Source organism: Nomascus leucogenys, chromosome 2 (assembly GCF_006542625.1).
Source record: "Nomascus leucogenys isolate Asia chromosome 2, Asia_NLE_v1, whole genome shotgun sequence".
Lineage (NCBI taxonomy): Eukaryota > Metazoa > Chordata > Mammalia > Primates > Hylobatidae > Nomascus > Nomascus leucogenys.
Window position 1 is genome coordinate 67771788 of NC_044382.1, and position 13902 is coordinate 67785689.

At 38.8% G+C, this 13902-nt stretch overlaps 1 protein-coding gene across 1 annotated transcript in view; it reads left to right on the forward strand.

Moving 5' to 3' along the window:
• Positions 1–13144, forward strand: part of TOX3 (TOX high mobility group box family member 3) — a 109523-nt gene extending 96379 nt beyond the window's left edge. The window contains exons 4-7 of the mRNA XM_030797186.1: positions 591–860; positions 4920–5147; positions 6779–6859; positions 11180–13144. Of these exons, the coding sequence (XP_030653046.1) occupies positions 591–860; positions 4920–5147; positions 6779–6859; positions 11180–11920 (1320 nt within the window). The 3' untranslated portion in view covers positions 11921–13144. The remainder of the gene's footprint in view (positions 1–590; positions 861–4919; positions 5148–6778; positions 6860–11179) is intronic.
• Positions 13145–13902: the final 758 nt, after the last annotated feature.

Sequence of the window (13902 nt, forward strand, 5' to 3'; positions counted from 1 at the left end):
AAAGCAAACAGATGTTTGCTCTGTGCAACTAAAGCTCTGTGCAACTAAAGCTCTGTGCTTTGCTGGCCCATCCTCTGCATGTCCTGTGCATTTCTGGGAGAATAAAATAAAGAATGGCTTCGCTTTCTCTCATAACAGCTACGTGTGTGGGAAGGATGGTAAACTAATGCAGGAGCCTGAATGGGTGCCGTCTCTGCTTCAGCCCTTTCCCTGCCACCAGTTTACTCAATAAGAAACAAGAGCTGAAAGATTATATTTAGTTTTGCTAATTTCCTTTCTTCTTTCTTCCCTCCCTCCTTCCCTCCTCCCTCCCTCCCTCCCTCCCTTCCTTCCTTCCTTCCTTCCACATCCACTGACAGTTCTATAATGAAATATTCTGTGCTGGATATTTGGATTTTGTGCTTCTAACCTTTCAACTTCTTGGCATGGGTCCTTATATTTAATAAATGAACGGAGACCATCATCCTGCAATAGGTCAGACCTATCAACATTGCAACAGTTCAAACCTATCTAAGCAGATGCTAACCTGATAAGTTCACTGATATCTGGAAAAACTGAAATCTTTTTCCCCTTCGTTGCTGCCTTTCTAGGATCAGAGCCACACACAAGTGTCCCAGTACCGGCAGGATCCCTCCCTGATCATGCGGTCCATCGTCCACATGACTGATGCTGCGCGTTCTGGGGTCATGCCTCCTGCCCAGCTCACCACCATCAACCAGTCTCAGCTCAGCGCCCAGTTGGGGTTGAATTTGGGAGGTGCCAGTATGCCTCACACATCTCCTTCACCTCCAGCAAGCAAATCGGCCACTCCCTCCCCTTCCAGCTCCATCAATGAAGAGGATGCTGATGAAGCTAACAGAGTAAGTTAGAGCTGCCTTAGTGTGCAACCTGCCAGAGAATATGGGATTACCCCATGCTGTTTGAATTTCATTCATGGTGTTGCCTTGTTTTTCTTCATGGATTTGGAGTAGCATTTAAATGTATGATGGTTTGTTGTTTTTCTTCGCTCTTTCATTTATTTTCTTTAGAAAGTATATTGGACTGGAAATGGAGAGATCTGGCTTCTCCTACTATAGCTGTAAGGCATTGGACATGTTATTTAATTCTTGTAGGCCCAATTTTTCTAATCTGCAAAAGGAGAGCTTGGACTCCCTGCTACAAATTTCCAGAAATTCTAGACATTCCAGCAATTCTAAACTGCTCTGGTTCTAAGTTAATGTCCATGTGAGCAAGTTTCATCCAGTGTGTTGGTCAAGCTGCTGCCACATTTGACAGCCTTGCAGCTTCAGTGATGTTTATCTCTGAGTTCATTCTCATCATCTTACATTTTTGCCTTTGTCATGGGAAATGTATAATTTTAAATGATACAAAGTTTGAAATGAAAACTGTGTTCCAGGTATGACTTTTCCAAATGCTTAGAATAATGAAAAAGGGTACTGTAATAGTACATAATTACTCATTAGTCACTCATTAATTATGTGCTGTATACCTACTCTGTGCTTGGCATTTTGTTTGGTTCTTGTGATACAAAGATTTATAAGAGAATTACTGCTCATGAGACTCCCCATTGGGGATGAATAGCAATGTTTAAAACTAGCTCCAGATGTGATTAGTGATATAACTGATGTATCTGGTGTCCTGAGATTCTAATCGATTCTGCTTGGGAGAGTGATTTGAGGAAGACTTTACTGAGAAAACGATATTTGAATTAGGTCTAAGAAGATGAATAAAAGTTTGTGAGGCAGAAGACAGAGGCCAACATTTTGGTGGGGGGCTAGTGAGGAACAGTGGAAGTACATGCTGTTTATGGGTATAGTGAAGTTTGATATGGGGGAAGAGAGAAATAGAAGTTGAAGAACGAAATGGCTTAAATGTGGTGGTCTTTCTTCTGTTGGTAGCTGAGAGCTGATTAATTATTTGCATCGAGGAATGGCATAAGTAATTTATGCTTTAGAGAGATAACTTTGGCTATATAGAATGCCTTATAAAGGGAGGGACCAAAGAAAAGGAAATGAATTAGAAGACTCTTTTGTTATGTTTCCTTTCATCAAGGGAGGGAATGGACAGGAGGTACCAGATTAGCAGGCATTTTAGGAGTGAGAATCATAAAGATTTTAAGGATTTGGTGATCCACTGGAATTTGAAGAAGAGACAAATTGGGTTTTAGTTTGAGAGCCAGAATGGCTATCAGCAAATGAGAGGAGCAACCCACAAAGAGAGGAGTGTTCTCCCCCATGGGGAACATGAGAGTTTGGGGTGTTAGAGTTGAATCTGAGGTGCTTACATTGGAGTCTAGAACTCAGTTCATGGGAACTGGAACTATAGATTTTGGGACCATCAGCACATGGATGAGAAGATGTGAAAGTAATCAGGACTTCTCAGAGAGTATAAGGAGCAAGTCAAGGACAGAACCCTGAACATCATCTATTTATAAGTAGCAAAAGGAAGAAGAGGAGCTAGAGAAGATTAAGAGTGATGAGGAACAGACGAGGGAGGTTCAAGTGATGCTGCAGAAATCGAAGGGGTTTCAAGATGAAGGGTTTATTCTATAACATCATGTTAGCACCCCCATTGGGCCCAGGAATGGTAAATGCACTGACAGTCTTCTCACATTCACAGAACTTCAGTCCAGAGGACTGAGAAGTAATGGTTAAAGACTCTTGAGGGATATGATCTGATGGGGTTAGGTAACAGCTTAGCCATTACAGTTCAGAGGGATTCCTTTCCCTCCAATCACACGTCCACTGATCTTCATACTTGCCGCTGTACCAAACTGAAATTGTCATGTCTTAAAGAGGACCTCTTATGGGACTCCTAGCTTGCTCCATTTTAAGCGAGGGTCTAGGTTTTGTGTAAAGACAATACAGCCAATTTGTCTTCATTGAACCTTAGCTGAGAAAGGAAGATTAAAACTATCATTGATTATGTCTCTTTGGGGTAAAGCTTTTTCTCCAGCTTTCTGTCTCAACCCTTTTAAGTCAATGACACAAAAATTTCCTTAGGAAAATTAATTCTGAATTTTTATTTAAATTGTGAGACTCCACATTTCTGGTTTATTCTTAAAAAGTAATAATGATTAGGGCACATCATGGTTATCCAAGAAAGGCATCAAAGGTGGTCGACATTTGAATATTGTTTTACAGAGAATGAAACTGAACTCCTCTAATTTGGAAAAAAAGCTCCTCTGGAAAGTAATAGCATCTTGCCATGGGTCAGGGTATTGTGGCTCTAACAGTGCCAGGTTTTCTTCCAGGAGAAGAATATAGTTGTTGGACTCAACTAGAAATATGTGTGTCTGTATATAGCTTTTCTTGTTTAAATAATGTTTTTCATTGAAGGAAAACTTGGCTCCCAGTGAAGCTCTAACTGAAAGGCATCTGACTCTCTTGGAAATTCACATTCATTAAGTAGAATTAAACAAGTGTCACTTATTTTGAAAATTTAGAAAAAAGACTATGGGCTCTAGAGAATTATTGAATTAATTGTGTGAGTTATGAAAGATGGCATTTTGGAGGAGAAGTGAGATATGACTTAAAACCATCTGAAGCTTATAAACTACTCAGATAAAGTGTGGATGCTGTTATCACTTAAATAGTGCAAACAATAGGCTCACCTAGAGGTAGGCCAGTGGTTTCTTAACACTTTGAGGGTTCAGAGCTCTCTAAGAAAAGTTCCTTATCAGTTTCCTCCCTAAGAATTTTAGTGAATGGTAAGAATTTAGTGAAAGTTCCAAATGACCCTCATTTAGAAAGTAAATAATACTCTAGGAAAATTTGAATTAGAATTCAAGCCATTAAAAGCCAATCTGTTAGTAACTTGAATCTATCTTGGTTGATCTTGCCCAAGGCTGGCTTTGAAAACAGATTTTGTCAAACATTGCAGGATTCTTGATGAAGTTAACTGCAAAATTATCTTCGACATTGTAATCTAGGGGAATAAAACGAGGTTTACAAATCATTTCCCTGCTTCTCTGATAAGTATGTTAAATCATCAGTGAACTTAGATGATGGTAGCTGGTGAATATGGAGCTTAGTCATCTTTAAATTGGGAAACTATACCCGTATCAGTTTATGGTTCTGATCTCTCAGAGTTCATGTGGTCAATGTGTGTGAGTCTCTATGGAGTATTCTTGTGAGCAGGGTTACTTTCCATAAATAACAAACATCTTCTTTTTAGTCTGCTTAGTGATTTTTAAGATCAACCATTGCTCTTTTTTTTTTTTTACAGGTTTTTAATTTTATGGAGAGTATCAATTTCCCTTTTATCTCTACTTAAAGTAGTTTTGACATTTTTACATTTGCTGTTAATCTTTAGAAAATTATTGTTATTTTAGAAAATAAAGATTACCTTTTTTCCTTATGGTGCAAGTATAGAAATTGGAGCTCATTTCCATTTGAGTTTCTGGAGAGCCATTAGCAAAGTAACATTCTGGTAAAATTAAAAAATCAGCCTCAAAAAAAAATCAATTCAGACAGATCACACATATGGCATGTGACTATGGCTAGGGACCTCATTTAAAATATTTGAATATGATCAACATCCTGAATATTATTTAGGTTTTACTTCTAAAATCTCTGAAAATATAAAATATTTTGCTGATGTATGTATGTGTAGTGTAGCATATATATAGCATTGCCTGGTACAGAGTGTTCTGTTTTTCATTACTCATAATTGCTATTTAGAGCATATGTTGTGAACGTATTGAAGATACTTCTGAGTCTCATTAATCGATGTTCTAAATGCTAATCTCTGCTGTCTGGTTAACTCCAAGCAGTTTACCCCTCCCCCAGTTTTGGTGGTGATTCATCTGTTGATGATGCCTAACAAAACCTTCAAAGAACAATTATGGATCTGAGTTAAGTCTTGTTGCATTCTCTGCAAGTACATTCTAGGCAGTGAATTTTCTTCCTGCTTTGCAGGCCATTGGAGAGAAAAGAGCTGCTCCAGACTCTGGCAAGAAGCCCAAGACTCCCAAGAAAAAGAAAAAGAAAGATCCCAATGAGCCACAGAAGCCAGTGTCAGCATATGCCCTGTTTTTCAGAGACACACAGGCTGCAATTAAAGGTCAAAACCCCAATGCAACCTTTGGAGAGGTCTCAAAAATTGTAGCATCTATGTGGGACAGCCTTGGAGAAGAACAAAAGCAGGTGAGACAAAGACCCATCAAGGCACCATAAATAAAACTCATGATCATTTAAAATATTCCTCACACCTTTTCCGAGTGCATGTGTTCACTGAATATGATTGCTTCTTTTGAAATCCTTTTCTAAGCGATGGAATTTAAAAACCCAGACATATAAATCTAAACAACTCTCCAGTTATATTGATTTCTCTGTCAGCTTATGGGTGCATGTTCAGAACCCATTCAGAGGAAGGTTGGAAGAAATCCAGGCAGTATCCTGCAAGCATAAACTTTTGATGATAATCTTTTCATTTTAAATAATGTGGAATTTTTTCCCCTTTGTTCAAAGAGGGCACTACAAAGGGATTAGGTCCATCCCGCTTGCCTTTCCATTGATCATCTTTCTGAACCCTTTTGCTGTCCTGGTGGGTTTCCAAACTTTGAAGCTGCCTCTGCGTGTCTCATTATTGTCACCGGGCATTTGAAATTTTATTCCAAGTTCATTTTAAAGCAAGGCAGTATGAGAGGTATTCAGAAATTAGCCATGCTGGTGGGAGATACTTCCTTAGGGGCTTCGTCTCTTCTCCTTCCCCTTGCAACTCCTCCACACAAATGAAGAGAAGAATGGGTTCCTTGGGGGTCAGTCCCCCCACTTGCTCCTTGCATGAAACTCCAATTACCATTAATAGAAGTTAACTTTTACATATCCACAGAAGAATAGATCAACCCCTATGAGTGATAAAATAGAATAATTGTTTTCAAGAATGAAGAGTGGAAAGTCCTTGATTTTTATTTACAAATCATGAACTTTTTTCACGAACTCATTCCTAGAAGCTTGTTTTGTTGGGATGGTGCAACATTAGAAATTTCTTGTTAGTTTGCACTGAGTTTATTACTGTAGATAGCAGACTGATTTTCTGTCCCAGAAATATAATTCCGAGGGACTGGAAAAGTGCAGCACCTAACTTTTAAACTCTGGAGAGAAAGATGCATGTTGATCGAACACCCAGCCATCAGACCACTTAAGAAAAGCAGAAGCCCAAATCATGTTTAATATGCTGGAATTTTATTTATGTAACTCAGTGGGGTCACTTATGGAAATCTCCTAGCTTGGATGATTTCTGACTTTTAATTTTGCTCCGAAAGAAAACCAAGGTTGAAATGCTTTGCTCTTTTCTCTTCTGTCTTCATCATTCTACCTGTTGTTTTTATCCTCTGGTTTGGTATAGTTTAGAAAGGTATCTGAGGGAAAGAAGACATTGATGGAGAAACTCATTACTTTCTCTAAAGTAAGCCATTTGCAGCAAAGCTTATTCTTCTTGCTACCTTATTTATTGCCTTAGCATGAGGTTTTCAGCTGTTCTCAAGAAAAAGTGATTCTCAAGTAATCTGTATTGCAACCCGAAATCTTTTTCTTATTTGCGATAGTAAATATAAAAATTGTGCTCCAGTGAGGGTGGCAGGGTTCTGTTTTGTTTTAATATCTCTGTGTGTGTGTGTGTGTGTGTGTGTGCACGCGCTAACATTTAAAAATCAAAGCCAAGGAGACCAACCTTTTTATGTGAGTTGTGTTTATGTGACCTAATTTGTGCAGCAGTTATTTTATAGCTGAGACTTTATACGCTAAAGGTGGTGCTAATTGTGGTCTTTTAATAGGTATATAAAAGGAAAACAGAAGCTGCCAAAAAGGAATACCTGAAGGCCCTGGCAGCATACAGGGCCAGCCTCGTTTCTAAGGTAAACCTGGGCAGGGGCGGCCAGGCTCCGAAATAGTTACAGCATGGAAAACAGCCCTCAAGCATTGAACACATAATTGCAGCTCCCCTAAAAGTTGATGGAAAGGCATCTTGAACAACTTGTAAACTTAGGTGTTTCCATTAGAGATTACCCAAATGATGATCTGAAAATATGAGTTAATTTAAGTAGCCGAGTCTAAGTTGTTTCTGAAAGATTTCCCTGATCTTTATACATGTGTATGTAGCTATATACATAATTTTTAAACAGGCTCTTATGCCTTCTTCTGGTCAGGGATTGAGACCTGTGCTAATGTCCTCTGTTTAAACTGGGAGGTATGTTTGTGAGGCATTTTTGGACATCATATTATAAATTCTCCTGTAGTTACATTACTATAATAGGGGGGTGTTGCATTTTTGACCAAACTGTTCCATATCATATAAATAAATAAACCTCATGATCATTGAAAATGAAATTATACTCCAAGTACTAAACAAAACCTATATGTATTATATAGAGGGTATACAGTGGACTCCAGTGTGTTATAAAATGCACCAATATCCCAAGCAAATGTCACTCTAGATTATAATTACCTTAATCCAAAGGAATATGAGCTGTTACATTATATCAACATTTAATTAGCTTTGTCTGTTGCCTTTCTAGATTTTAGAGGTTTTGGAAAGGATAATTTGATCTAATATATTTTTGCTCTAGATAACTTTTTTCTGACAAGTAGAGATACAATTTCATTGTCACTGTTGCTGTCTCAAGTACAACCTAGGGTCTCAAAGCCATTTTAAAAGGGTTCATTCCCTTTTTTCTCTTTTCACCTGAGTTGTTTCTTCTTTATATTATCTGTATTAAGTATTTGTATCAAGATCTACCATTTGCAGCTGCTCAGAATCAGATCAACAGAGGTCCTCCTCTCTTCGTTGACAGCTATTAGGACACTTCCTACTTCATTAGTTAGAGAAAACATTTATCAGGTCAATAGCAAAACCTCTTTCTCAGGCTCTGGAAGACACATACTGGAAGATATACTGATGTTGTACTCAGACTTGCACATTGGTAGAAAACAGCTGACTGTGTGGGCTGCAGATGTTAAGAACTAAAGTATAGTTGGTGGTTAATTAGATGGAGTGAAGTGAATAGAGTAACAGTGTGCATGTACTTCTTAAGTGGATCATTTATTCATTCATTTATCCAGAGCAGGTATAGGTGATTTTGTGCATTAAAGCATGAATAATTGACCGTATATGGATTTAAACCAAGATCCGGTATCTCAAAAGGCATTCAGGGAATATTAACCATGATCGGGCTCATGAAGCCGGTGACTGACGTAGAGGGGATAACTTAAAACTTATACATTGCATACTAGAATCAGGATTCAGAAATACTTCCAGGCGGAATTCAATGACACCAAAAAGGAGAAAAAAAAACAATAGGATAGAATTTAGAAGGAATAAATTTAAAATACTAGGGTTTGGCTTGTTTGTTTTGTAATTCAGTAAAGCACTTTGAGAGGATCCTAAATCTCTATTCAAAGAACTGTGAGGCAACTAATATAGTCCTTTAGGTATAAGTTTAGAATAATTTTAACCTGAACCCAAAGTGTGAAGTAGCTGCTAATATAGTGATCGCACAGGAAGCAACATCGAATTGTACAGTGATTATTAGACCACTTCTAAAGAATTGGTTCTGTTTTGGATCCCACAATTTAAAGAGAGATGACAATCAATTGATGTCTCTCTAGAGCGTTGCCTCCACGATGGCGAGGACTGAAAATCACATCATGTTAGAATAACTGAAAGAATCAGGGAGGCAAGGACTTGGAGGCATATCATCTTAGTCCTCAAATATAAGGGCCGTTATATAAGGGAAATGAAGTCGATCTTTGTGCCCAAGAGAGGAGAACTCATCCAAGGGGTGAGCTTACAGGGAGTGAGAGTTCAGCCCCAGCATCAGAAATATCAATAGGGTTGCATCATATGCACATTTAACTTATGCCTCTGCACGCAGAGCCTCAGACCTCCCCCCTTAAGATACGACTCTGCTATCACTTTTAATCTTTACAACAACCAAAGAAATTCATGGACACTTACTATTAAACCATAAAGGAGCAAGAAGGCAGGCAAGGAAGAACTCTGTGCAATCATCCACCCATCTCCATTTACCATTAAGGCAGCATCTTAAAGGCACAATTGTGCAACTGAGCTGCCCAGGTGTTGAAATACAGATTTTCTTTGTGTTTTTTTTCTTTAAGACAGCTTGTTAATTTTTAACTACTAGAGTATATAAGAATTATGTACATGTTTATTGTGTGTATTCTACTTTATGGGTGATTTAATGGTTTTTTGAAGATAAATTTGAATATTTACAGGCTGCTTCTTACCCTAAGACCTTAGAACATGACGGTTCAGGAACATGCAGCCCCACTGAGTTTTGTAATGTGGAGAGCTGTCCACTGAAGGGGAGTGCCTTACAGTGATGACATGTGTTCAAATAGAAAACATCAGAGATGGCTTTTCCTACACTGGATGACTCTCTGTATGAGGTTACATCTCAGTTACTTTCCAACAGCAGGATTTTATAAATCAGAGTCGTAAAAATTTAGAAATATAAAATTATTAAAGATAATGGATGGCTGCTTGATGTCTCCTAGATGCCCCTACAACACTCCCCCCAAAAACATCCTAATCAAATGAAAAATACAAGGAAAAAATCGTCTCTGGAATGAATCATTCCAATCACTGTTGCATTAGTGGAAGAATTTCTTTTTGTGGAGGCAGTGAAGTGTTTTTAGTACAAAATGTAATAGATAGTTTCTCCCTATGTTCAGCCCTATATCTGCTGCTTATCTTTTAACAGGCGATTTGGTCCCATGAAGTTGAACATTTTCCCCTTATCTATGACTCCTTTGATAAATTCTAGAAATCTTCAAAAATAGTTGATGAACTAAAACATTTCTAAAATTGTGAAAACTTCAATTTGGTATCTCTGAGGAAACCAATAATGGTTTTCTTATACTTGAGTGAACCTTGTTATAAATAATCACACAGCACAGGGCTTTCAAGTATTCCAGTGGCCATTTTCTGGTAATAGTAACTGTTAACTAATAAAAATAGCTAATATTTATTGCTTCCTATGGACCAGGCACTTTCCTAAATGCTTAACATGTCAGTTCATTTAATTCTCACGACCTCTGCACAAGAAAAATACCATATAACCTGGCCAGGGGTGGTGGCTCATGCCTGTAATCTCAGCACTTTGGGAGGCCGAGGTGGGTGGATCACGAGGTCAGGAGATCGAGACCATCCTGGCTAACATGGTAAAACCCTGTCTCTACTAAAAAATACAAAAAATTAGCCGGGTGTGGTGGTGGGCGCCCATAGTGCCAGCTCCTCAGGAGGCTGAGGCAGGAGAATGGCACAAACCTGGGAGGCAGAGGTTGCAGTGAGCTGAGATCGTGCCACTGCACTCCAGCCTGGGTGACACAGCGAGACTCCACCTCAAAAAAAAAAAAAAAAAAAAGAAAGAAAGAAAGAAAGAAAAATACCATATAACCCAATGTTACAGATAAGGAAACAGGAACAGATGAGTGAATTAACTTGCCCAGTGTCACAAAGTTGTTAAGTCAGAGAACTGCAATTGAACTCAGGCAGCCTGTACTCTGTTGTCTTTAAACATATGTTACTCAATGGTAAAGTCGTTAGTACAGACTTAAATGCAGAAGAATTGTTGCTTTTAAATATGTGTATCAGTTATCTTTTGCCACAATAGTGCTGTGTAACAACCATCCCCAAAGCTCAGTGATGTGATACAAGACGAGCATTTATCCTCAGCGAGTGCCAATTGGTTGGCTGGTTCTTCAGATCTAGGCCAGGCTTGGTAGAACCAGCTAGTCTTGCTTTTCTGTCTGGGGTCAGCTTGCATGTTGGAGGAGGCTGGACTCATTCACATTGATCACAGTTGGCTGGCTGGCAGTGAACTGACTCTTGAGGGGGGTAATTGGGCCACATGTCTGTCATCACGCACATGGCAGGGGCAGGCTTGAAGCCTCATCTTGGAACTGGAGCAGTATCACTGTCATCACGTTCTGTTAGCTAAAGCAAAGGCACAAGAACCGCCCAGACTCAAGGAGGTAGGGGATTTGACTCCACTTCTGGGAGGAGTGAAAGAGTCACAAGACAAAGAGTACAGATACAGGAGGGCATGAATAATGGTGGCCATTAAAAAATATCAATGTATAATATCTAAAAATGCTTAAATATTTTAAATACTTATGTGTTGTAACAGTCTGGAATTTTCTCCCCCAAAATGCAGGCTGCTGCTGAGTCAGCAGAAGCCCAGACCATCCGTTCTGTTCAGCAGACCCTGGCGTCGACCAATCTAACATCCTCTCTCCTTCTCAACACTCCACTGTCTCAACATGGAACAGTGTCAGCATCACCTCAGACTCTCCAGCAATCCCTCCCTAGGTCAATCGCTCCCAAACCCTTAACCATGAGACTCCCCATGAACCAGATTGTCACATCCGTCACCATTGCAGCCAACATGCCCTCGAACATTGGGGCTCCACTGATAAGCTCCATGGGAACGACCATGGTTGGCTCAGCACCCTCCACCCAAGTGAGTCCTTCGGTGCAAACCCAGCAGCATCAGATGCAATTGCAGCAGCAGCAGCAACAACAACAACAGATGCAACAGATGCAGCAGCAGCAACTCCAGCAGCACCAAATGCATCAGCAAATCCAGCAGCAGATGCAGCAGCAGCATTTCCAGCACCACATGCAGCAGCACCTGCAGCAGCAGCAGCAGCATCTCCAGCAGCAAATTAATCAACAGCAGCTGCAGCAGCAGCTGCAGCAGCGCCTCCAGCTGCAGCAGCTGCAACACATGCAGCACCAGTCCCAGCCTTCTCCTCGGCAGCACTCCCCTGTCGCCTCTCAGATAACATCCCCCATCCCTGCCATCGGGAGCCCCCAGCCAGCCTCTCAGCAGCACCAGTCGCAAATACAGTCTCAGACACAGACTCAAGTATTATCGCAGGTCAGTATTTTCTGAAGACGCATTTGGCAGACGGATTTGCATATACCGAGGAGAGTGGCATAGGAGGGAAAAGCATATGTGGCTGAAACCTGTAAGTTGGTGTTGGTTATGCAGAAATGTGTAACAGATCAAACGGTCCTCTCAAGTGTCTATTAGATAGGCAATAAGAACTACAGTGTAGCTGAGTAACATCTTTTAGCTGACTATAAATCACTTTGTTTTTAAACAAGAAAAGCTGTGCTCTTTTATGTGATGCCTTTTTTATTTATTCAGGCTATACCTACAATATGTGAATCAAACTGTTTAATGAATCCTGGGACATATTGATGACTATAAACTGGCCTCTCTGAGTCATAGAAAATGGCCTTATTTTTCCAGAAGTGAGTAAACCACACTTCCAGGCTATCTGAACTTCTGAAGCCCTAAAAATAAAAAGCACAGTTGTAACTACCTGAAATATGAAGATCCAGTTTCATACAAACATTTGTATGACGTGAATAGTTGATGGCATTTTTTTGTCATGAAAAAAATAATGTAAATCACAGACTTTTGCCAAAGCTCTTATTTTTTTTCCTAAATCTCTCCAGAAAAAAAATGCAAGTGATTAAATTCAATTATTGACTAATTTCCACTTTTTATCCATGACTTCTCCAAATCAAACCACAGTATATGTTGTAACAATATCTATGACCACTGTTAGCCCATTATATTCATTCCAATTAGAAGAAAAGAAATGTGAATATTATATTCCGTGTTTTGAGTGACAAGTTTCGAAAAATAAAAACACTGTATTTTTAAAAGGGAAATGCACTTAAATGAAAACAGTTATTACAAAAGTTAAGATTTAAAAAGAAAAAGCAAGAGTTTTTATTATGATGTAATACCAGTAGAATATTTAAAAGGCACACCACATCTGAATAATCAATGTAAATATTTTCTTTCAAAGTTGTAAGTTTTCATATTATGTGCTGTAAAGTTTTCCTAAATGAGGCTTTAACGTAAACACTGGTGACATAAACCATTCATTGCTACGTTGCTTATTGTGTTTTTATGCTGTTTTATACTTTTTTATGAGTTATGATAGCAGCAATTAAGTTGTTTGTATTTTGCTTAACTAAAACAAAAATGCTTTTATCTTGCTATAGAATAAACACATTTCAGTAAAAACTGTGGACTGTATTTTGATGCAACAACAAGAAAACTGTTCATTTTTCAAATAAAATGGTATGTCAGATTTCATTTTTGGTTCCTTGAATACATGTAAGATGGGGAATTACGCCACATACCAAGTTTCATTTGAGCCCAAGCATCATCTTCCATTTTTCAATTGGAAATATGATATTTATGGCCAAGAATATACATTGCATAGCCTGAAATGAAGATCCTTGAAAAAACCAAAACAACGTATTGGAAGTATTTGTGTAATTGTCTTTTTTTTTTTTTTTTTTTTTTTTTAAGATGCAAGTACAAGGTAAGTATAGAGAAAAAAGTAATAACTTTTTTGAGGGGGCTAGAGCTAGCTGGGTATTGTGATGTTATTGCTATTAAAATGGATGGTGAATGCTAATTCTTAAGCCAAAATAATTATTTTGGTGCCCATTTATTCCCCCCTTTTCTTGCTCTGTAGCGGTTCCTCTTTGAGAGCAGTGTGACCACTATCCCCAGTTGTCTTGCATGATTAATTACAGCATCTGTCCTGTCAGAAGCTATAATGAAGAGGTCTTGATAAAAATTGCAAATTACCACTGGCAACAGTCTTAAACTGCTTATGATAAAATGAAAATTAAAAACAGCAAGTGTCAACCCTGACCAGAATCCTAATCTGGAAAGAATGAGGGTGTGCGTGGTGCGCTCCACAGTTACTTTGTGCAAGACATTCAAAAATAATGGAATACGGATCCCTCAAAGTTGTTGTATTTCAGAGAATATTTACTGTATGTTGTGGGTTATGAATAATGAATTCAGCTTTCAATATTTCATAATCCTCTCCTACTCTG